This window comes from Amphibalanus amphitrite, unplaced genomic scaffold (assembly GCF_019059575.1).
Source record: "Amphibalanus amphitrite isolate SeventyFive unplaced genomic scaffold, NRLGWU_Aamphi_draft 000449F_arrow, whole genome shotgun sequence".
Classification (NCBI taxonomy): Eukaryota; Metazoa; Arthropoda; class Thecostraca; order Balanomorpha; family Balanidae; genus Amphibalanus; species Amphibalanus amphitrite.
Genome location: NW_024881943.1, coordinates 312,548 through 336,182, shown reverse-complemented (window position 1 = coordinate 336,182; position 23,635 = coordinate 312,548). Strand labels below are relative to the sequence as shown.

Here is a 23,635-nt window from a genome sequence, read left to right as displayed (position 1 = left end):
AGCTGCATCCTGTCCTTTGCATATGGGTAAAATGTTCATAGTTCTATAAATCTCCTGTTGTTTTGACGTGTTTGTTCAAAGCAAGAGGTATTTGTATTTTTCACATTTCCTTCCATATGCATAATGGTGAGGTTACAAGTCTGACCTAACCCAGTTCACAGATATATAAAATTTGACACATACAAATAGTTGGTACTTGGTAGGTACTGTTGTGTAAATGGTGTAATTCACTGAGTTGCAGACTTCTAGGCGATGACCTATAACAAAGGAATGACAGGATCGCTTTTTTAGAGGCATGGGTTTTTAACTTGACCTGGTGACCTGACCTTAGATAACCTGGGGGTAGAAATTGTACAGACGATATGAAATTGATGCATATGTTATACCAAGTTTCGCGACGCTGCGTGTTGCGGTTTTCTTTACACACAAACAACTGAAGGGTGTGGCCACCCCCCCCCCCCCCGGCCACCATTGCGAAAGTAAACAAAGTATCGTCCTACCCACATGTTTCTATTTTTATCATTTGTCATGAATATTTTAAGAGTTTAAAGGGACCCTCCCACCTTCAAAAAAGTTAATGAATTGGCATGAAAGTGATGTCGCTCGGTTCAGAAAGAGCAAAAACGAATATCTACCAAATTTCATCGAAAAATATTCACCGGTTTTCAAGATATTAGACTTTTACTTTTGTTTACTTTTTGGGATCTCCGCTGTTCCTAGCGACTTTATTTGAAAGTGCGGCATTTGTTGCGCGCAAAGCAGCATATACCACCGCGTGCTACAAAACGTTTTAGTCAAACATTTAACGGACGTTCGAAAGCCTGATGACGTCATCAGACTCCCGTAATGGTTAAGAGATAGGGACCACGCTGGTCCCACCTTGCAAGTAAAGGGAAGAAATTTCTTGAACACCATAAAGCTGCGGGGGTTGCGACCAGGATAAATGGTGGTTTCTGAGCCTGGCCGCAAACTTGGCTATCTCAACTCAAAACTAATGTTAAGGTGGGAGGGTCCCTTTAAGGAACTATTTTTTATATGGGTTGGCCGCAATCCCTAGAATTTGGTAACAGTTTGCTAGCACGATCATGTCTGCACCTTTTTCTGCAATTTTTCATCTGAACTGCTGGCGTCACAGCTCTTCCATCAGACCTTTTTGCGGCCAAAAATGACAAAACAGGGCGCGACTTTTACGTCATTTCCGTTCGAGTTATCACAACCACCGACTCCGAGTTGTGTGTAGAAGGCATGTAGAAGGCATCGGCATTTGTGGAAATGACATGGGAAGTGACATCTGAAAGTCTCATATCTGCATTATTTTACGAGATGTCGAGGGTAGAAAACAGTGTCCGTTTCTGCTCCGTAGTGGTTGCTGTTGAACCATTCACCAGTGTGTAAAAGACATTTTCTGGTACATAAGACGTATATTTGTATTTCCAAGCACAGTCACATCCAGCACAGTTCTTCTCTAACAGCAATAAGCGCCGACCATTCGGCACTGATCAGTTGTCAGAGACCGGGGATCCATATCAGCTGCGGTGAGTCTCACGTGAGTGCCGCCCGAGGGCGAGGGGGCACGGCGGCCACCCCTTCCCTGCCGCACCGCCGGATACCAGCGGCGCGGTCAGAGCTCGGTAGGTCGGTAGGTGGGGTCGGCAGCGGTCGGGGGACTAGCCGACGTAGCTCCTCTGTCCATGGCTGTATCCAATGCGGCGACCGCCCTGGTATCCGCCGCCGATTCCACGGGAGTATCCGCTGTTCCCGGGGTAGTATCCGCGGCTGTTTCCACGGTAGTATCCGCCACCACCGACGTTTCCACGGTAGTATCCGCCGCCGGTCCTGCGTCCGTATGATCCGGTTCCGACGGCGACTCCGACGAGAGCCACCAGCAGCACGAGCTGTGGACAGTGGCACGGGTGTCTGAGCGAGGGAGCCTTGGTGGCGGGGCTGCTCAGTGGTGGTAGCTGTGTAGCTGGTGTAGCTGGCTCATGGATTCGAGTTAGTTAATGGCTGAAGCTTCTAGCATATTTCAATGGTCATGTCTTAAGATCCATTTGCACTTTACAAACCTGAAATTTACGGATGCTTAGCTTAGTTCAATGCTGTCAGTATGGGGAAAATGAGAAACAGTTGTCTTAGAACTGATGGTTTGCAATAGAAAGAAGTCACTGCTGTAAGCGTTCTGCGTTATTTAATTCTGATGCAGACAGCTTAAAGTTATGCGCGCTACGAACCCTCTTCCTACTAACCTTACCGCCCCTGACCACTTACCGCCAGCCTGAAGTTCATGTTGTCGTCAGTGAGCGTAGGGTGAGTGGGTTGCTCGACTGCTGTGTCCTTTCTGCTGTTGCCCGGCTCGCAGACGGGTTTTATACGGTGCTCCGCCCGACGAAATGGCCTTCCTCGCTGTCATTCCTGCGTTTGCAAGGGCTATGGAACAGTGACGTCGCTTTACTTAGTTCCTGACGTTTTTTTTTGCAGAGTCGTCGCGCTCATTAGGATAGCTTAGGCACTGTCTAACCTGTTTGAAGGCGCGGTAGGTCCAGAGGGCAAAATCTCCAAAAATAGCCGTTTTTACGAACGTTTTTTCGGCAATAATTTTGACTCAAAAGAGCTACGACATTAGGTACTTTTGCCAGCATTGTGTTCTTCTCGTCGATACGCTTCGAATGAACTATAATTTGACCTTGAAAGGTCAACTTGAAAATTTGACCTCAGGTCAAGGTCATGACCTGACCGGAAAAGGTCATGTTACATAGCAGTCGATCCGTATCGTCAAGCTGAACACATTTAAGGCGTATTCATTGCTCTAGCATGCATCTATCAAAAGTTATTTGCGAACAACTGTTAGATACCATTCGTGACCTGAGATGACCTCAGGGGCATAAACAGGGGTCACGGACACCATTTTCAAGGTCAGTATGTATAAGTTACTTGTATTTCAGTGCTTGGGAGTGTTTATAATGGTTTTCATCCAAAAGCGGCGCATTTCAGTTTTCTCCTATTGACTTACCAATAATGGGGAGGTTGCAAAATTGACCTGACCTTCGGTCATCGATATCAAAATTCTGAGATATACATTTTGTACATACTGCTCTTAGCAATCGCTGAAAGTTTCAAAGCGATCGGTCTTTCGGTGTAGCTATGGCAGACATTGGAACTATTTATGAGGTGAGGTCACTTCAAGTGACCTGGTGACCTGACCTTGAATGACCTTGGTCTGAAATTTTCACATGTGTAGAATTGATGTTTGATAAGGTGTGCCAAAAACGGTGGCGCTCCACGCCGCCGTTCTTAAGATTTTTGGGACCCCCCCCCCCCCCCCAGCAGGGCACGGGATAATAATTGCGGTGTTCGTAATGCGGCTGTTTCCTAAAGTACCCTAGATTCAATATTAACTACAATACTGGATACAGGCAAAAATATGTTTGCATTATACGTATATTTCTATCGCAAAGGACAGTCGCGTTGAACAAAGTTCTCCGTCAACATTAATAAGCATCAAAGCATATCAGTGTTCGGAGGACGGGGATCCATCTCAGCCGAGGTGCGAGGCGGACGGCCTCAGGCGGCCGGAGGTCGGGACCTCTCACTGAGGGGGTACTGGACGAACACAGGGACACGGCACTTCACCGACCGGTGGGCCGGGCGCGGTCAGAGTCTGACGGACCGGACACCCTCGGTCCGGCGACTGCCGTCTCCCTGCCGCCCCAGGGCGAGGGGGCACCGCCGCCACCGCCGGATACCAGCGGCGCGGTCAAAGCTCGGTAGGTCGGGTCGGGGAGACTAGCCGTAGTGCCTTCTGCCGTAGCCGTATCCGCCGCCGCGGCCGCGACCGTAGTATCCTCCGCGGCCGAACCCGCGGGATCCGCCGTAGTAGCCGCCGCGGGAGCCACCGTAGTATCCGCCGCCCCTGCGGCCGAACCCGAACCCGGCGGCGACGCCGACCAGAACCACCAGGAGCAGAAGCTGCGGGCGGGGACAGGTGGAGGGTCAGTCCGAGAGGGGCTGCAGGCGGGGACAGGTGGAGGGTCAGTCGGAGAGGGGCTGTGGACGGGGACAGGTGGAGGGTCAGTCTGGGAGAGGGGGTGTGGGCGGGGAGACAGGTGTCAGTCCGAGAGGGTCTGTGGGCGAAGACAGGTGGAGGGTCAGTCCGAGAGGCGGGGATAGGTGGAGGGTCAGTCTGGGAGAGGCTGCGGGCGGGGAGAGGTGGAGGGCTTAGCCTGAGAGGGGGTGTCGACAGGGACAGGTGATGGACTGAGGACTGAGGAACAGTGCAGGGGTGAGTTCAGTGGAGGCTGTCGACAAGCGGTAGGGCTGTGACCCTGTCGGGCTGTAGACAGGGACAGCGCAAGGGTCAGTCTGAGAGGGGGCTGTGAACAGGGGCAGGCGAGGACTATCGACAGGGGCTGAGGAGCAGTGCAGGTGTCAGTCCTGTGGGGACTGTCAACAGGGACAGATGAGGGGTCTTTCCGTTAGGGCTGTGGACTCCGGACAGGGACAGCGCAGCTGAGGGGTCAGTAGTAGTGGTGTCAGTTTCAGAAAATGTATGTCCAAAGTCTGTCCAATGTCCAATACTTACGTCGACTGTCCGTCCAAAAATGTCCAAGCCAGCCATTTGTCCAAAGATGACCGAAATCTACGCAATACTTTACACTCAACATTGCTATTTGTCTTGCTTTTAATGTACTATTACCAGCTCAAAAATGTTAATCATATCGAAAGTTGTGCCTTATATTCGCCAATCAATGATAAACACGATTACTTTATAAAAATCTGAGGTGTAGCAAGTGATTGTCCAATGTTGTCCAAAGTCTGCTGTCATTGTCCAACCAAATTCCGAATTGGACATTGGACAAAATCGGAATTCCGAAGATTCAAGTTCCGATTGACAACACTAGTCAGTAGGGTAGGACAGGTGTCTGAATGAAGGAGCATTGTCGCCACAAAACGCATCGTAGTATGAGCGTTACTCCTTATGCTCATAAACTCCTGTGTCCGAACTTTCTTTACTTTAATTCCTGAGCTATACCTAGTTGAAAAAATAATTATTTCCTTCCAGTTCACATCTGCATGCACTGCTACCAAAGTAAGAACGAAAAGCAATACAAAAAGTCTTTAAAAATCAGACTTATGTTACCTAAAAGTTAAGCTTTCGAAATGACTTTGAATTTTTAGCTAGAGTTATCTGAGCCTCCTCTGGCCGCCCGTCACTTACCACCAGCTTGAAGTTCATGTTGTCGGTGTGGGTAGGCGGACTGTGAGTGTTGTGCTCGGCTGCTGTCCCTGTTCTGCCTGTGCCCGGTCGGCGGAGGGGTTTTATACTCTGAACCGTACCGCCCTCGCGCCGTGCGTGGTTCCCCGCCGGTGCCCCGTCAGCCACCGGCCGGCGTCATCGGCCAGTTAATCGCGATGACGCCGCACTGGGGCGCCAGACGGCGGTGGGAGCGCTGGATGGACGCGCAGTGACCGGCGCTTCGTCCGTGTTGGGTGAGGTCACGGCCTGGGTGACTGATGTTCGTTCGATAGGCAGGGACATTGGTGTCACTGCTGATGCGGCGTCTAAGTCCGACCTTTGCTGCCTCCGTTTCTTATTGCGCCATTAGCACGTCTGCTGAAAAGCGATGAAGGTGACTCAGAGGTCGGTCTTTGGCGGAAGACGATTGAAGAAGAGAAGACGCTCATGTCCCAAACGAAAGCTCCTGTGGTATTTGGCCCAGGTGCTGCGATCTTACATGATTATGTGACTTTTTGGCTGACGGTGGAGGCGATCGTTTGAAGGTCAAGTTTAGTCAGCATTCTTTTGAGTTGATTTGTTTGAATGCTCTACAGAATATTATGCATTTAACTACGTAAAATGTGAATCAAATACGTGAACAGCGAAGTGGAACCTCTTGTGACTTTTTTTTGGTGTGTAGCGTGTGTGGCCTACCATTTTCGAATTCGATTTCGATTCCAACTTTCGATTCAAACATCGATTTGTGATCATTATGCCTTATTCATGTACTTTATGAACATCCATATAGCTGTTGCGAATTGCGATGGGCTCGGTATGACATTTTACGGGTAGAACGCACGTTTGCTGCCGAAAAGTTTTCCTTCGCCGCCGATTTTCGCTTTAGATCAAATCGTCTATCTTCCATGATCTGAAGTAGTCATGGAGTTTTTTTTTTGTCGTGTCGGCCAGCCGTGGGATCCTCTCCCACTGGGGGATGGACTTCCCATGTTCTGACTATGGGGTGACTCACCGTCACTGTCATCTGACGTAGCCCGTTTGGATGCCGCCCCCTACATGCCACCTGGCACTGGGGGCATTCTCCGGTCAGTGCTCGACGGCATGCTATTCAGCAGCGTGGTCACTCGTGCCCAGTGCAGTGTGGGTCGTGTCTCTCAGAGATCGACCAGGGACAACTCTGGCCAGTATTCCCCACTTTAAACCTCGTCAGGAAGCTCGTCCCCAGTACAATGCAGCGTAATGCTGACTGATTTTGTGTTGCATCACACCGTCTCCCTGGCCAGGCTGAGTTGCTAGGGGTGAGCTGTTCTAACTTGCTATCCGCTGGCGTTATTAGACTGTCGCACATTTCTCATAGGGCTGGGATAGATGAAGAATAACGGCATCGACTTGTTCGAACTGACACGTGAGGTTTATAAGATTGATTTTTTCTGCTTGCAAAAAAAATCACAATACATTTTATATTCAACTAAGTTATATAATAGTAGATGACGTGACCGATGCTTCGATACGTTTTCCCGTTTCACCGTCCTACGTCGGTCTTGCATCCGTACTTTTTTACGTATTCGATCAAGTTTGACGCCAGACATGTGGTAACGCTTCGCTTACATAAGCCGTTCGTTTCACGTCTGAAAATGATCGTAAGTGGTTAAGCGTTCTGAGGAATATCATCATGAGAAGTATGCGCATCTGGCTGACCTTATCCTCACTTCTGTATGGAAATATGAAATTGCCAAAATAAATTACTGTATTAAAAATCGAGATATTTCGAGCACAGCTCTTCGTCGGTCGATTGTAATTATTTACACACATAACAGGCACACAATGTCGAATTCGTCTCAAGTTCTTCAGTAATGTCGCAGTAAGAAATTTAAATACACAGATCCCGTGCAAATTGATCACCCTAGTTCCTACCTTAAAAATATATCTACACATAATTCCCCAGTTAAACTAGCAGTACATATATAGGTATCTTTCAAGAACCAATTCACACACATTTATATACATTATTTTGGAAGAAGCTGCCATGATGTAGTGTTATCGTTAATTTTGGGCCTGGCGTCTCGGATGAAGATGGATTCAGCGATTCTTCTATCCGCTTCGTCTTTGCATACACGCAGGATTTTGGCCGTCACCGAGATGTCGCGTCGATCCATCTCAGGGTGCTTATGCAGCGCATGCTCTCCTAGGGGAGTGTCCTCTTCTCTGTTAATGCCGTTCCTCCGATGCTCGTTGTAGCGGAGTCTAACTGGCCTGCTCGTTTCTCCGATGTAGGTGTCGCCGCAGTGACTGCAGGTAAGTTCATATACCACGTTTTTGGTAGTGCACTTGGACTGTAGCCCCGCCTGGCATGAATGACAGCACCTTCGTCCCGAGGGGCAGGGGGCTGGGTTCAGTCGTGTCTTGACCAGTCGTTTCTTCAGGGTGTTGTTGGTGGTCCATGCTATCTCCACTGGTAATCCTGGACACACTGATAAGCGTGCGACAGGACGGCTCATACAGCACGGAGCTGTATTTCAAGCCCATGGCGGCACCGATCATTCTGCCGTATGACTCGGCACATGCCAGGTCTACAAAGAAGGCTGTGCTCACATCACAGATCACTAGGGCGATCCGTCTTGGCTCAGACACAGCGGCAAGAAAAAGAGGGCTCGAGAAGATACGTCATCTGTTTGTCAGTAATGGATATCCGATGAAGATGATCAAGGAGTACAGTTGGAGGGAAATGAAGAAACATGAAGAGAGAAGCAGAGACAGAGGAAGAGAACGACGGGAACGGCCAGATCAGCGACAACAGAACAAGAAGAAACAAGGCACATATATCCGACTGCCCTTCGTTAATGACAAGGTGGCTGCTCAGGTGAAGAAGGTTGCAATCAACTCTGGATTACCAGTGGAGATAGCATGGACCACCAACAACACCCTGAAGAAACGACTGGTCAAGACACGACTGAACCCAGCCCCCTGCCCCTCGGGACGAAGGTGCTGTCATTCATGCCAGGCGGGGCTACAGTCCAAGTGCACTACCAAAAACGTGGTATATGAACTTACCTGCAGTCACTGCGGCGACACCTACATCGGAGAAACGAGCAGGCCAGTTAGACTCCGCTACAACGAGCATCGGAGGAACGGCATTAACAGAGAAGAGGACACTCCCCTAGGAGAGCATGCGCTGCATAAGCACCCTGAGATGGATCGACGCGACATCTCGGTGACGGCCAAAATCCTGCGTGTATGCAAAGACGAAGCGGATAGAAGAATCGCTGAATCCATCTTCATCCGAGACGCCAGGCCCAAAATTAACGATAACACTACATCATGGCAGCTTCTTCCAAAATAATGTATATAAATGTGTGTGAATTGGTTCTTGAAAGATACCTATATATGTACTGCTAGTTTAACTGGGGAATTATGTGTAGATATATTTTTAAGGTAGGAACTAGGGTGATCAATTTGCACGGGATCTGTGTATTTAAATTTCTTACTGCGACATTACTGAAGAACTTGAGACGAATTCGACATTGTGTGCCTGTTATGTGTGTAAATAATTACAATCGACCGACGAAGAGCTGTGCTCGAAATATCTCGATTTTTAATACAGTAATTTATTTTGGCAATTTCATATTTCCATACAGAAGTGAGGATAAGGTCAGCCAGATGCGCATACTTCTCTGAAAATGATATTTGAAAACAATGGTTACTACCATGTCCGCGTGTGTTATGTGCTTACGCTGACCTTGATGAGCTATTATCGGATAAAGCCCGAAGTCATCCGCCGACACATGCAGCATACCACGATATCATGTCTAATTGCTAAAAAGGAACATCGGAACATAATTTCGTCACTGTGGCTTCTCAGAAAATTGTTCGTTTTTGTGCTAACCCGTCTGCAGAAGACGCAGGTAGCTTGTTAACTGCCCCATTACTTTCTCAATCGTGAGCTCATATCCTGCTCTTCCCTGTAGCTTCTTCAAACAGCGAACGTGAGTTCCACCACTATAGATCACCACATACCCTCGGCAATGGTGGTCCGTGGCTCGACACATTTTGTGAGCTCGGAACGAAAATCAGGGCGTTAATGGACGGTCTCGCTGAGTTGAATGTGATTACGGAGCGAGCGAAGCGAGCGGAGTCTTACGTAGAATAACGGAAATTTCTGAGTATGAGCGGCCGGCCGGCCGGCCGGCCGTGGTCACGATTCTGCGACGCTTATATCTCAGCAACCACTTGACCGATTTACATGCGGTAATTTTTGTAGGGTAGCTTCATTCCTTCTACCAAGTATTGGACTATTCCTGATGCATGTGGGTGACCCCTTATGCACGTGCCACGTGCAAAACGAAGAGGTGTCACTTTTGTAATTGTTGCAATATCTCGGTAACTACTGGGCCGATTGCGCTGAAAGTTGGCATGTAGGTAGGCACCCACTAGGCAATGCATATCCATGTGCCAGAGTTGGGGTGCTGCTGCACGTGCGCACGTGCAGGGGTCCATTCCAGATCTCGAGAACGGCTGGACCGATGGCGCTCAAATTTGGTACACGGTTACGGAGCAGTTAGTAGGGTGCCGTGCACAAGTCAGTTGGGACCCATTTTGCACGTGCGCACGTGCAGGGTGCCGCTTCCAGATCTCGAGAACGGCTGAGCCGATTGTGCTCAAATTTGGCACATCGCTAGAGACCGGTTAGTAGGGTGCCGTGCACAAGTCGTCAGTTGGAGGTACCCCCTCGCAATTTCGCACGTGCAAGGCCCACCCTCTCGCTCGCTCCGTTAATCGCCCCATAAGGCGTTATACTGGTAACGTATAAATGCGTGGAAGGCGGATGTTTGGTACTTCATCCGTTTTAAATGTCACTGGAGTTTGTCTCATTTACCTATAGTTTTTTTCGCCTGTTTATAGATATATGCAATTATGAATATATGACGTACATTTCTTACGCACATTCGCTATGCACAGTTTGCAGTCATGAAAAAATGCGGGCCAGCGGTGCAGTGTTTTTCCGCTGGTATTTCCAGCGTGGATGACTGGTCCTGCTCACTCTGAACTACGTTCTAATGCGGCTGCTCTAATCCGCTGAGACTTGGGCTTTCCGAACCTGAAATCGATCTTTGTGAATCAAATAAAATGAGTGGTCTCGTCCAATGGCGTGTCCCGGGACGGTGGCTGAAACCGGTCCGAGCGGGCGCGCGAAGCCACCGCGGAAACGTGCGCTGTGCACGGTGCAAGTGTGCAATGTGCACGGTGACGAACGACGGACGAGGTGCCGGCAGCGTGCGCCGCTCAAGGCCCGACACGCAGCCCGGTAATGGTTACTGTCAGTGCCCAAGTGCCTGTTGGGGCTGGTCTGGAGAAAAAGTCATGAACAATGAACATGACGCGTACGTCGTACATGCGCATTGCGCAAGAGTCACTTGTACTTCAGTTTGCTCCTCGGGTTTTTCTTGAGGCGCGCGCAGTGGTAAACGCTATTGCATGTCTTTTTTATAATTGAGTGGTTATCATAACTAGCAAGAGCTAGATACAAGACGCTCTTACCATTACTACCATCGCACTGAACAGTGAACTTGTGTTTTAGAGTTTCACACATGTCGCTAATACATTTAACGCGCAGAACGGGGGCAAGTCTCAGAAATGTGTCACATGAAGTGGCACATGCCATCTGAATCAGCCAAAGTGAACATCCTACACCAGCCGGTTTTCTGGAAACCAGAAGGGATGTACTCCCTCGACCGGTATAAATCTCCAGTCGAGCTGCCAGTCGAGCTGCACTACTCTATCGGGTGATCAACCGGGTGTCGGCCCGCTATAGCGAATCTTTCATAACAATGCAGCACGGAGCATTTTGACCGCGAGATCTGATGTTTATTTTTATAAGACAATGCAGATAAGGTTGCGCCATAGACAATACTGCCTCTAGCCCAATGAATGATGGGCTTTTATCGTGGAATCGAAGACACGCCTCTGTAGTGTCAGGATCATGTCATGTATGGCAATGACATTACCAGAACTGTGGACTTCTGGCTGGCCTCGCCCTTCTTTTAACCCTCGCCGGACCTATTGGTTTTCTACATACGCGCCGGCCGAGGGGGGGGGGGCGGGTACGACCCCCCTCGCCGTTTCGCCCCTGGTGGAGCTAGCGCGTCGCGGAAAAAACGAGCATGTGCGCCGTTACGAGACGCAGAGATTGGTACCCGATTTTAAGGTCCTAGGTCAACCGGTGACCTCTGAGGTCAGGTCAAGTGCCCCAGGGTACGGTTCAGTTTTTGGTGAACAACTTCGCAAAAAACGGCCGCAGAGCCGCGATTTTGGCAGCATCGTGTTTGCCTCGCTCAGGCGCGTCGAATGATATACTTTTTGTCCGGGTCAGGTCAACTTGGGGTGTTGACCTCAGGTCAAGGTCAGGTCAGCACCCCCAGGTCACGAAGTTCGTCGAAAGGGGTCATGTCGCATATCATTCGATTCGGCAGGTCTTCCTGAGTCCCTTGGTGGCCTTCTCGACTCGCTAGCTCAATTTTATCAAGAGTTATTGACGAAAAACTAATATGACCTTGATCTTGATGACGTCATAAATGACGTCACGCAAGGTCAACATTGCAAAAGTGACGCATCTAACCTTGCAAGGAGTGCATCAAATCACGATTCTGTGTGCTTGAGATAGTTGGAGATCGTTCCCGGCGCCAGAATAGCAGTTTTCATTTTTCCCCATTGACTTATAATGGTGAGGTCACGAAAATGACCTGACCTCATATGACCTTTAGGAAAAATCCGAGATATACAAATTGTGAGACTCATAATGGATACTAGATCCTGCAAGTTTCATTTCCCTGTGACATCTCCTCTGGCAGTGAGGGCGTTGCGAAGTTGCGACATCTGAAGACCGTGCAGAGGTTCACTTATGACGTCATAGGTCAGTGACCTGACCTGACCCAAAAATGCGGTTGGTGTCAAAAGATGCGGCTTGGATCAAAGGTCAGGTATGCCAAGTTTCAGCTCTCTATCGCCAGCGTGTTCGGAGCTATCGCGAAAAAACTATGGGGGGGCCGCACCCGCCCCCCCCCCCTCGGCCGGCGAGGGTTAAGTCATAAACAATGAAGCAATATTAGGACAGTCTTCATAGCAGGATTAATTCTATTCTTTCCATGACCTCAAACTCATTGTACTCTGAAGGCCATTGAATGTTGGGTGCATCGGACATACATATTTGACGAGCTCGTCAGGGAAAGGAGCGACGATGCCGGGCCCCTCGTGTTTTGCTGAGCCCTAATCGCTTCGACGTAATAAAATGCCGCGACGGCACATTAGACAGATATTTGGCAATGTAATTAAACATTTTGTCACCTGCCATGGTCGTTGGCTAGTTCGGTTTCTTCGTAAAGCTGTAAACCAATGACTGTCTCGTACCGCTGGCCACGACGTTAGCTCGCGAAAATCTCCGGGAAGCCAATCTTTATCGAATTTGTCTTGATTGCAGATAAAAGCAATTAAACCAAATACCTGTTTGGTGTTCGGCAAAAGTCAGGCAACTTATATGTTAACCTGCATATGTAGGCCATGTTGTAATATTAGGGCAAAGGAGTGGCCGGTCACTTGAGTCGAATGAGACGGTAGCGATTATAATTAGAACCATGGTCAGTTTGAAGGGATTAAACGCCATTTGCAACTTCTCGCCATGTGACCTGGAAGTGGGGCTTCCTCTCTCGACCTCTGGTGCAGCGCTTCTCGGGCTATATAATAAATAACTACGTTGAACGAACCAGCGATCGCCAGCAACGGAATCACATCAGCTACTTGTAGCATAATCTCTTACTTTGCACGATCGCCAGCGGCCGCATGTATCTCGTATATCTCGTGACTGGAACTTTCTGGCGGTCTCGGTTGGAAGGGTGAAACTGGCCACAATACTCTGGGATTTCCTTGAAGCTCCTGCCTGGTTTTTGCTTTGCGGAGATGTTGACGTTACTTTGTTGGCTTGCCTGCATTCACAAGCTTCTTTTAACTGCTTTTCACATTTAAGGTAAATTTTATAGCCTGTAGAACGCAAAATGTTGCAGAATATTTTCCTCGCTGCTTCATTTGACAAATATTATTTTATCTGAGTTACAAAAATAATTGGATTTGACGTCATTGCTGGTTTTATTGCGTTGAAGGACTTACTGCGCCAGAGTAACGCAGTCGGGTAGGTCTATGCCGTGATAGTGTACTTTATCACTGCTATGCCGTCATTGTACCTGTCAATTTATCTGGTGTGTGTATGTGTTTTTTCATACCTATGCATATTGTCATGACGATGATCGGAGAATAGCCCTATTTTAGCGGAACGATCTGATGAAGTGCAATAAATAAATAAATAAGTTTTAATGGACGCCGGCATTAAAAAGGGGGAAATGATGCTTATGCAATATGCATCGTAATAGTCGGCTGATATAATTGCCCTACTGTTCACTGCTCGTCCTACCGTAATGTTTTTGTGTCCAACAGTTAAGCTGTAAAATGACTGATGTTCCTTGTGTGACCCCTGGCCGATGCTCCGTGCGTGTTCACTAATCAGTAATCGTTGTTCTGTCTGTGTTCTTTCTGGCCGCTGATCAGCGTTCTGTTTTACCGCTGACCGGTGGTGCTCTGTGGTGTGCTCGCTGCCCGGTGGTGCTCCATGGTGTGCTCGCTGACCGGTGGTGCTCCATGGTGTGCTCGCTGACCGGTGATGCTCCATGGTGTGCTCGCTAACCGGTGGTGCTCCATGGTGTGCTCGCTGACCGGTAGTGCTCCATAGTGTGTTCGCTGACCGGTGGTGCTCCATGGTGTGCTCGCTGACCGGTGGTGCTCCGTGCTGTGCTCGCTGACCGGTGGTGCTCCGTAGTGTGTTCGCTGACCGGTGGTGCTCCATGGTGTGCTCGCTGACCGGTGGTGCTCCATGGTGTGCTCGCTGACCGGTGGTGCTCCGTGGTGTGCTCCCTGACCGGTGTTCCCTGTATTCCCTGGCGGCGCACCGTGTCCTGTATGACCGCTGACCGATGTTCCGATGTGTTCACTAACACGCCCTGTGTAGTGCGTATGACCACTGACCGCTTCCCCTCCCTGTGTCTGTTTAAGGTGCCTCAGTTCCTGCTGGACCAGTACCACGCGGCGGGCCGGCCGCTGCGCATCCTCTGCACCCAGCCGCGGCGTATATCGGCGCTCACCGTGGCGGAGCGGGTGGCCGCCGAGAGGGACGAGACCGTCGGACAGACGGTCGGGTACCAGATACGGCTGGAGAGCAGGTGCGACACCGGCCGCCGCCAGACGAACGGAGTGGGGGAGGGGTGTGGGGACTGCGGGACAGAGCAGGGGCTAAGGGTGGTGGTGCGTAGTTTTATGGATTTAGTTAAAATGTTTGGACGGATTGGCTGGGCGGGAGCAGAAGTTGTTGTGCGGACCCCGACTCCTACTGTCCGATCGGGCAATGCCGGGTAACGGGAGAATCAGGATGCCAACTTAGTGTGACAGTTAGAGCCGGGCACTGTGGGTCCTACTCCAGTGACTTCAGCTGGCTGGGGCTACTTCCGCCTAATCACCAGGAGTCCAGCGCTCTACAAACAGAGCTGCGGGACTGGCAATTAGTGTGATGGTAGTGCTGATATGTTTTATTCGGCCATTGTCGTGCAAAAGAAAGACCAGTAGATAGATCCAAGAGGTAGATAGATTGAAGGCCGCTGATATGTTCATACACGCGCCTTCTTTTCCTTTTATTGTATGCAGTATTCCGTGCCTGACTCTCACGTATTTGCCGTATTACATAAGTATGTGTGACTGTTGCGTGGTATCCTTGGTCAGGGTATCGCCCAAGACGCTGCTGACGTTCTGCACGAGCGGGGTGCTGCTGCGGACCCTGATGGGCGGCGACGGCGCCCTGGCCACGGTCACTCATGGTAAAACCACTGACTCACCGTGACTCCGCCCGCGCGCGCCCCGAGTCAGGCCGGCCACACCGCGTGGGCGCGACTCACCAGACTCGGTCTCCGCCGGAGCGGCCGCAGCTCTCGCCTGTGGTCGCTCCGAGCCGGCCAGAGACGCTAATCCGAGTCTCCGCGGGGATGCGGCTGATTTGATGATCTGGGAATGCGGTTTTATCAAGGTTACATGCTGCAAACTGGTAGGAACAATCAGTGATTGACTGGGGACGCCCGGCGCATGCTGGATCTCCTGCTAATCCTTGTGGTTTTGTGACAGTTCTGCCTAATTCATTACTCAGGGCCTGCGTACGCACTATGACCGTGAGACGTGTCTTTGAACCTGCGTAGGAGGCTCACTAGAAACTGCAGTGTCCGTTAGGGGTATAACCTATGACGAATTGCCTTTGTCTCTGTGAGTTCGGTGTGTGTGTGTGACTGCCTGTATCTCTACCCTCAGTGATCGTGGACGAAATTCACGAGCGGGACCGGTTCGCCGACTTCCTGATGGCCGTGCTCAGGGACAGCATCTCCAAGTACCGCAACCTCAAGATCATCCTCATGTCGGCTACCATGGACACCCAGCTGTTCGTCAAGTACTTCCACGTCTGCCCCGTCGTCAAAAGTAGGCGCGCCCGTCAGCTAGAATCGGCCGGCTAATGATATATGTGCCGGCTCGTTAGTTGCTCATTCTAGGTCCGCCTACCTGCCCGTCCAGCTACTATGTTAGAATGTGGTTGCTCACTTAGATATGCTGTTCGTTATGCGGCATATGAAGGGAGTTCAGCGCTGAAGTTCATGGGAAGTTCTTCCCGTCTGCAGGCTTTTCCTATCAGCATTGCTGAGTCGGCTGTTACATAATGGGCTTAATGCATTGTGTTTGATGATAGATCAACCTTCGAATGTTGTGTTTCCGTCTACTACGTATGCTTTTCTGGTTACCGACTACTGGCTACTGTCGATAGATTTAGTCGATTACGTAACACCTTTACGATGCTAATAATGCCGCTGTTTCTATGTTTAGTTACATACATCCGCTCAGAGTATTAAGGTACGACTGTCGATAAGTGCCTTACGGTAGGTTATCTGGAAAGCATTAGGTTGAGTTGAAAGCACTGACGTAGTGGCTGAAAGTGACTACATTTCCTCGGCATATCCCGGCGCCCTGCTCACGCTCCCTTCCCGCCCTCACTGCCGCAGTCCCTGGCAAGATGTACGAGGTGAAGGAGTACTTTCTGGAGGACGTGCTCCGGGAGACGAAATTCACGTCGCCGGAGATGGAGCGCGCCAAGGCGGAGCTGCGCAAACGGCAGGCGCTCAGCTCGTGGACCGAGCACGCGGCCGACCGGCCACTGGCGGGCGCGGCGGCCGCCATCGAGAGGCCGCACATCCCGGCGCCCATACTGGGACAACAAACGGAGGTAGGGGGTAATTCATACTGGGACAGCAGACTGAGGTAAGGGGTGTCGCCCATACTGGGACAGCGACTGAGGTAGGGGGTAACCCATACTAGGACAGCTCACAGCAGACTGAGGTAGGGGGTAATTCATACTGGGACAGCTGCAGACTGAGGTAAGGGGTGTCGCCCATACTGGGACAGCAGACTGAGGTAGGGGGTAATTCATACTGGGACAGCTGCAGACTGAGGTAAGGGGTGTCGCCCTTACTGGGACAGCAGACTGAGGTAGGGGTAATTCATACTAGGACAGCAGACTGAGGTAAGGGGTGTCGCCCATACTGGGACAGCGACTGAGGTAGGGGGTAACCCATACTAGGACAGCTCACAGCAGACGGAGGTAGGGGGTAACCCATACTGGGACAGCTCAGACTGAGGTAAGGGGTGTCGCCCATACTGGGACAGCAGACTGAGGTAGGGGGTAATTCATACTGGGACAGCTGCAGACTGAGGTAAGGGGTGTCGCCCTTACTGGGACAGCAGACTGAGGTAGGGGTAATTCATACTAGGACAGCAGACTGAGGTAAGGGGTGTCGCCCTTACTGGGACAGCAGACTGAGGTAGGGGTAATTCATACTAGGACAGCAGACTGAGGTAAGGGGTGTCGCCCATACTGGGACAGCAGACTGAGATGGGACACCGGGAGAGAGAGGGATTGTTGGAATGTGGTCAGAGGGCGCTGGTGAAAGTGCCGAACGGACAGGGTTAGACCAGGAAGCAGTTACATAACAGAGACTATGCGTGGTACTTCATCCATCACGGAGCACCAGGTGTAGTTACGTGCGTAGAATATGATCTGTCAAATTTGCGGTGATGATGTGAGGTCGTCTTGGCAGTCACTGTGCGGGAGCCCCGATATGCTGCTTATGCAAAACTGTTACACGCGTGTAATTATGTTATAACCTGACCTATAATTGTGACCTGATCTGACCTCCCCTCCCCAGCCGACCCCCGACCGCACCGAACTGGAGCCGTGGCTGGTGGAGCTGATGGACCGGTGTATCAGTACCGCCTGGCTGGCCGCCTCCGAGGAGTCGTTCACGCAGCTCCTGCACCTCATCATGACAGAGAACGTCTCCGTCGACTATCAGGTGAGTGCTGGACTGAACAGAAGGGAGGATAGATGATGGCGCAGCTGAGGACGATCAGATCAGTAGAGGAGAGTGACATGTCATGGACTTAATAATTTTATTAGGAGTGTAGCTTTATTGTTTTCAGTGGGTAGGTTGATGAGGTCAGAGCCTGTGCTAAGCATGTGGTTGCCTTTTTGGAATAATGGTGAGCTCCTGGATAATGGCTGTTTTGTCAGTTGCTCATTTCCTGGTCAGGCACTCTCTGACCGCCGTGTCCACCTGTCAGTACTCTGAGACGTCAGCCACGCCGCTGATGATGACCCTGTCGTCAGCCCCCTAGTTCCGAACTGACCCTGCCCTCTGTCTGTCAGCACTCGGAGACCTCGGCGACTCCGCTGATGGTGGCCGCCGGCCGGGGCAACCTGAACGCCGTGGAGCAGCTGCTCAGTCTGGGCGCCAGCACGTCCATCCACGCCAGCAACGGCTGGACGGCGCGCGACTGGGCGCAGCGCACTCAGCAGACGGAGGCCGTCGAGCTCATCGACGCCTACGGGTGAGGCATGGAGGGGCGGAGGGACGAGAGTCGAGAGGAAAGGGACAGCGAGAGACGGAGAGGGAACTGAGGTGGGGTTCAGGGCTGTTTGACGGAGGTGAGATTCGTGCTAAGGTAGCTCGTATCTGTAATAGTATCAGTGAAATGAGGTCGGACAACGTAGGGAGGCTGGTTCAAGATCCGTTGGAATTTTTGATCAGGTACGGGCCGCTATACCCTGACTGGAGAAAATGTTTAGTCTTCCCCACTCGCTAGTTACTCTTCCTCGTTTACCTCTTGCCCTGTCTCCCCCTTTCCCTTCCGCAGCCCGTCCCCCGCCGCCGCCCAGGAGGCGGTAGACGCCCAGCACGCCCAGCTCTCTGACACCCTCTCTCCCCCTCTCCCTCTGTCCGTAGCTCGTCCCCTGCCGCCGCCCAGGAGGCGGTAGACGCCCAGCTCTCTGACCCTCCCTCCCCTCCCCCTCCGTCTGCAGCCCTTCCCCCACGGCCGCCCAGGAGGCGGTGGACGCCCGGCTGTCTGACACTCTCCCCCCCCCCCCGCAGGCCGTCCCCCGCCGCCGCTCAGGAGGCGGTGGACGCCCAGCTGTCTGAGGAAGACCGCCAGCTACTGCAGTGCTACCAGCTCAGCCACGACGACGAGCGGGTGGACGTGGACCTGGTGGTGGCGCTGCTCAAACACGTTCTGACCGGAGAGCAGCCCGGTGAGTCAGAGTCCGGAGTCTCACAGTCTGACATAGAGTCACACACAGGGTCTCACAGATGGCGCTGTTGAAACACGTTCTCATGGGAGGCTAGTCTGGTGAGTGTCGCAGTCCACACAGAGTCATTCAGTCTCATGCAGACTGGCGCTTCTCAAACACATAATCAACGGAGACCAGCTCATTGAGTCTCAGTCGAGTTCCGATAGCTTCTCGCTGTAGAGCAGCCCAGGGAGGGTCAATAATTAGTCCACAGAGACGAGCGCTTAAACAGATTCTCACTGGACAGACCAATAAGTCTGACAGACGGACACAGACACATCATGGCAACACAAAAAGCGATTGCTTTTGGTGTACTTTGAATAGAGAAGATCGCGGTCTACCGTTCGCTCGTCCTCTTTTTTTCTAGTCCCCTTCCGTCCCCACTGTTGACACCCACCGCGCCGTGTCCGTTCCTCAGGCAGCGTGCTGGTGTTCCTGCCCGGCTACGACGACCTGGTCAAGGTGCGCGAGGTGCTCTCCGAGTCGCGCTGGTTCACCGAGCCGCCCGGGCAACACGCGCTGTTCGTCCTCCACTCCAACATGCAGAGTGGCGACCAGCGGCGTGTGTTCCGACCCGTGCCGGCCGGCACCCGCAAGGTGGTGCTGTCGACCAACATCGCCGAGACGAGCGTCACCATCCAGGACATCGTGTTCGTCATCGATACCGGAAAGGTCAAGGAGGTGCGTTTTGTGCCAGCTGGTGAGATCGTCTATGTTCGTGCGGAGTCTGGACCAGTTTGGGTCTGCAAAGGATGTGTGTTTAGAGTGCGATATGTGGTTAGCGATGTGTTATAGCTGTCCGACAGACTGGTATCCAGTCCCATTGGTACTGCCCTTTACTAACAGCCTCTCTCCGTGTGTCGCCCTCCTCCCGCAGAAGTCGTTCGACTCCATCACTGGCGTGTCTCAGCTGCGGCCGACCTGGGTGAGCCGGGCCTCTGCGCTGCAGCGGCGTGGCCGCGCCGGCCGCTGCCAGCCGGGCGTCTGTTACCACCTGTTCAGCCGCAGCCGGTTCCAGGCGCTGCAGCCCTACCAGACCCCGGAGATCCTGCGCACGCCGCTGCAGGAGCTCTGCCTGCACAGCAAGATGCTGTCGCCGCCCAACACACCCATCGCCGACTTCCTGGCCAAGACGCCGGACCCGCCGCCGTTCATGGTGACGCGCGCCGCCGTCCAGCTGCTGAAGACGATCGACGCGCTGGACCCGTGGGAGGACGTCACCGAACTGGGCCACCACCTGCTGGACCTGCCGGTCGAGCCGCGACTCGGCAAGGCCGTCCTCTACTCCATCGTGCTCAAGTGCCTGGACCCAGTGCTGACGATCGTCTGCTGCCTGGCGCACCGGGACCCGTTCGTGCTGCCCGCCATACCGGCGCAGAAGCGCGCGGCCGCCGCCGCACGGAAAAAGCTGGCAGCCAACACGTACAGCGACCACATGACGCTACTGAGAGCCTTCCAGGTATGTGAGGCGTGACTAAACCGCGGGAGGGGCGATGGCGCCCCGTCGGCTGAACTGTCATTGCTCAGAGCGAACATCGTGCTGTTATTGAGTCTCCGGTGAATCAATGTTGTCATATGACTGCGACGTTTTGCGTAGTACGCCACTTCATCAGTAACTGCATTGCGTAATTCCTTGTTATTGTTCCAGTAAATTGTTTCCTTACATTTTTTCTTGCCGCGCAATGTGGTATCACGTTTTTTTGTGTACCTACTTTCCTGATTGCTTATGTAAGTCCGTTAATCGAGGGGCTCCCATCTGTGCTGCAGGCATGGCAGAAGGCGCGTAACGAGGGCTGGGAGCGCTCGTTCTGCGAGAAGAACTTTGTCAGCAGCGCCACGATGGAGACGGTGGTGGGGATGAGGACTCAGCTGCTGGGACAGCTGCGCGCCTCGGGATTCGTGCGGGCCCGCGGCGCCGGGGACATCAGGTGAGGCGGAGACGGAGGGCGGGCAAGGTGACAGAAGCGAGGTGGGGGGGGGGGGGACGAGGGGAGGAAGAACATAAGACGAGCGGGAATTTGTGTTATACTGACTTTGCATAATTTCGTATATCGTTGGGGGTGGGGGAGTCCATGCGTCCAGTCCGTCTACGATATAATGAACACCGACGTGACGCTATCAATAGAACCCCCAACACTCCATTCGGTGACCACTTTCTGAAGGAGCACGTTTCACTGACTGATACGGGTTCAGATGTTTTACATCTTAGAATACTTTACAGAGCCCAGGATCATCCAGACAGGAAAATTGCTGAAAGCATACTCATTAGGAGCGAGACACCGACATTGAATATTCAGGGATCGTCATGGCCTATCATGCGAGTTGTGTGACTTTTTTTGTATTTTTGTATTTTTGTATTTTTAGATTTGATGTGTATGTTATATATATTTTACTGGTTTTTGATATTTCACCATGTATGTGTACCTCATTATATGTATGTATGTACGTTGTACAGTGTACCTATATATGACGCACACCTTTTGCTCGGCGACGGCCGCCCCCCCCCCCCCCGCCAGCCGCCTGACCTATCCATCACGAGGCCCGCTGTGGGTCTAGGCGCTGCACCGTCTTGCCGGCACTTCGCCGTCTTGCCAGCAAGCTTGTACCTATTTAGATGAATATGCCTTTGCCAATCTGTTTGTACCGAACTTCTGCTCATGTGTACCTTTTAGGGCGTAGCTATATTTCTGCTTTGTAAGTGCATGATACCTTTAGGGTGTATGATCAGATGTTTTGTTGATGTTTTGTTGTTCGATATTGTTGTACGATTTGATATCGATACGTTTATACGATCGAAAGCGATGCGAACCTCGAAATGTGATGTTAGCCCTGCATGACGACCACGAGACAAACGAATTTTGAATTTTTCTCTTTCTACAGGCAGTCGACAATTGTTGCGCATTTCACTCGCTACTTTTGCCTTGTACGATTTCACGAATTCGATTTAGACGAAGGTCTGTGACCGAAATATCATCAATTCATCAATAAATAATCATTTTCATTCATTTGGTCATTTTCCGAGGAGAAGGTCATATATTCTAATGATACTTCCTGACTTTGCATAATATGTGTTTGGAAATATTTTCATTTTCTATCGACGCCATTTTACATTGCAGCTCGTCACCAAAAGTTAAGCTCTTTCATAAGAGTCAAAGGTGAGCTACTGCTTCATGTCCCCATTGTTGGCTTACCCTTTGTGTGTGAACTGTCCGAATTGACCACCTTTGCCTCCGTCCGCCAGGGACCTGAACTCGAACTCTGAGATCTGGGCGGTGGTGAAGGCGGCACTGTGCGCCGGCTGCTACCCCAACCTGATCAGGGTGGACCGCGAGCAGGTCCAGCTGAGGACGCAGTAAGTGACGTCAAGGGACACTGGGTTCCGATCAGAGTGGGCCGGGAGCAGGTCCAGCTGAGGACACAGTGAGTGAGGGCGGGCTGTTAGTTAGGATGGATCGCGAGCAGGTCCAGCTGAGGACACAGTGAGTGAGGGCGGGCTGTTAGTTAGGATGGTGGGGTGGACACAGTTGAGTGGTGTAATATAGTGACACCTGTAACAAAATGAATGCAATTATGCAGACGCAATGTTTATATCACTCCCTCTCGTATTACAAAAAAAAAAATGCATTCGTACTGCATCACCACATGTTGATCAGTCGTCTCCCCTCTTCACATGTTCATTGTTCCGCCTATAACCAATTTCCGCCCTTCCCCCAGGCGGGAGAGCCGTGTCCGCCTACACCCGTCCTCGACGCTGGCCGACGCGCCCAAGTCTGCGCGCACGACGGCGGCGCAGGCGCACCGCTCGGCCATCGAGTCGCTGCCGGCCGACTGGCTCATGTTCGAGGAGCTGTCGCGCTCGGGCCGCGTGGCGCACGTCCGCTGCTGCACGCTGGTCAGCCCGATCACCGTGGCTCTGATGGCCGGCCCGGCGCGACTGCCCCTGGACGCCGTCTCGGAGGCCGACGCCGGTAGGTCGGGGTGAAAGGGAGTTTTAGAGGTCGCACGGGCGATGTTTTGGGTTGTTGTGTGTCTCAGCTTTCTGAGGCTTTTCGGTACTTGATGATACTTGAATAGTGTTTGTCTAATGAAGAAACAACCTTCGGGTATTGTTATTTGTTGGTTTCATGTTTGTGATGATAAAGTGGATGTCTTGGTATAATTATACTGCAGGTACGGATTTGTAATTTTGAAGATCCTAGTAGTGTAATATCTCGTGATCTTGCCATCCTGTGCCCGTTAGAGGTATGCCCGTCCCTTACTAATTTACCTCCCCGTGTATGCTGTCCGCAGTATTACAGGGTATGCGCGGCGACAGCTACATGGAGGCCGACTCGGACTCTGACTGCAGTGTCTGTCAGCAGTCTGACCGTCCTGTCATGTGTCCGCAGTATTACAGGGTATGCGCGGCGACAGCTACATGGAGGCCGACTCGGACTCGGAGGTCGAGGAGCGCTCCGAGGGACAGAAGACCATGCTCAAACTGGACGAATGGGTCGGGTTCCGAGTGGACACGGACGCGGCGCATCTGGCGCTCCAGCTGAGACAAAAGTGGCACGCCCTCTTCATACGGCGCATGCGCGCGCCGGGCAAAACTTGGTCACAGGTGAGTCGGCTGGGGTGGCCGGCAGCGCCGCGATATTGGTCCTTAGTCTAAC

The 23,635-nt window shown here is 51.8% G+C and overlaps 1 protein-coding gene and 1 long non-coding RNA gene across 8 annotated transcripts in view; one reads left to right on the top strand and one right to left on the bottom strand.

The window, feature by feature from the left end:
* Positions 1-23,635, top strand: part of LOC122391673 (3'-5' RNA helicase YTHDC2-like) — a 40,675-nt gene that overhangs the window by 13,021 nt on the left and 4,019 nt on the right. For all 3 annotated transcript variants that reach the window (XM_043385813.1, XM_043385814.1, XM_043385812.1), the window contains 13 exons: positions 14,324-14,490; positions 15,044-15,138; positions 15,620-15,784; positions 16,360-16,580; positions 17,560-17,706; positions 18,060-18,241; positions 18,784-18,941; positions 19,399-19,661; positions 19,858-20,439; positions 20,748-20,908; positions 22,222-22,332; positions 22,695-22,948; positions 23,369-23,583. In XM_043385813.1, the coding sequence (XP_043241748.1) occupies positions 14,324-14,490; positions 15,044-15,138; positions 15,620-15,784; positions 16,360-16,580; positions 17,560-17,706; positions 18,060-18,241; positions 18,784-18,941; positions 19,399-19,661; positions 19,858-20,439; positions 20,748-20,908; positions 22,222-22,332; positions 22,695-22,948; positions 23,369-23,583 (2,721 nt within the window). The remainder of the gene's footprint in view (positions 1-14,323; positions 14,491-15,043; positions 15,139-15,619; positions 15,785-16,359; positions 16,581-17,559; positions 17,707-18,059; positions 18,242-18,783; positions 18,942-19,398; positions 19,662-19,857; positions 20,440-20,747; positions 20,909-22,221; positions 22,333-22,694; positions 22,949-23,368; positions 23,584-23,635) is intronic.
* LOC122391677 lies at positions 1,402-7,547 on the bottom strand. 5 transcript variants are annotated; one of them, XR_006258396.1, is made up of 4 exons: positions 6,932-7,547; positions 5,216-5,611; positions 2,269-3,966; positions 1,402-1,895 (listed from the first exon to the last, which is right to left on the bottom strand). It is a non-coding gene; the product is annotated as an uncharacterized LOC122391677 (long non-coding RNA). The 5 variants fall into 5 exon arrangements; XR_006258397.1 differs by lacking the exon at positions 1,402-1,895 and having other exon boundaries at positions 3,425-3,966; positions 5,216-5,608; XR_006258399.1 differs by lacking the exon at positions 1,402-1,895 and having other exon boundaries at positions 3,425-3,966; positions 6,943-7,547.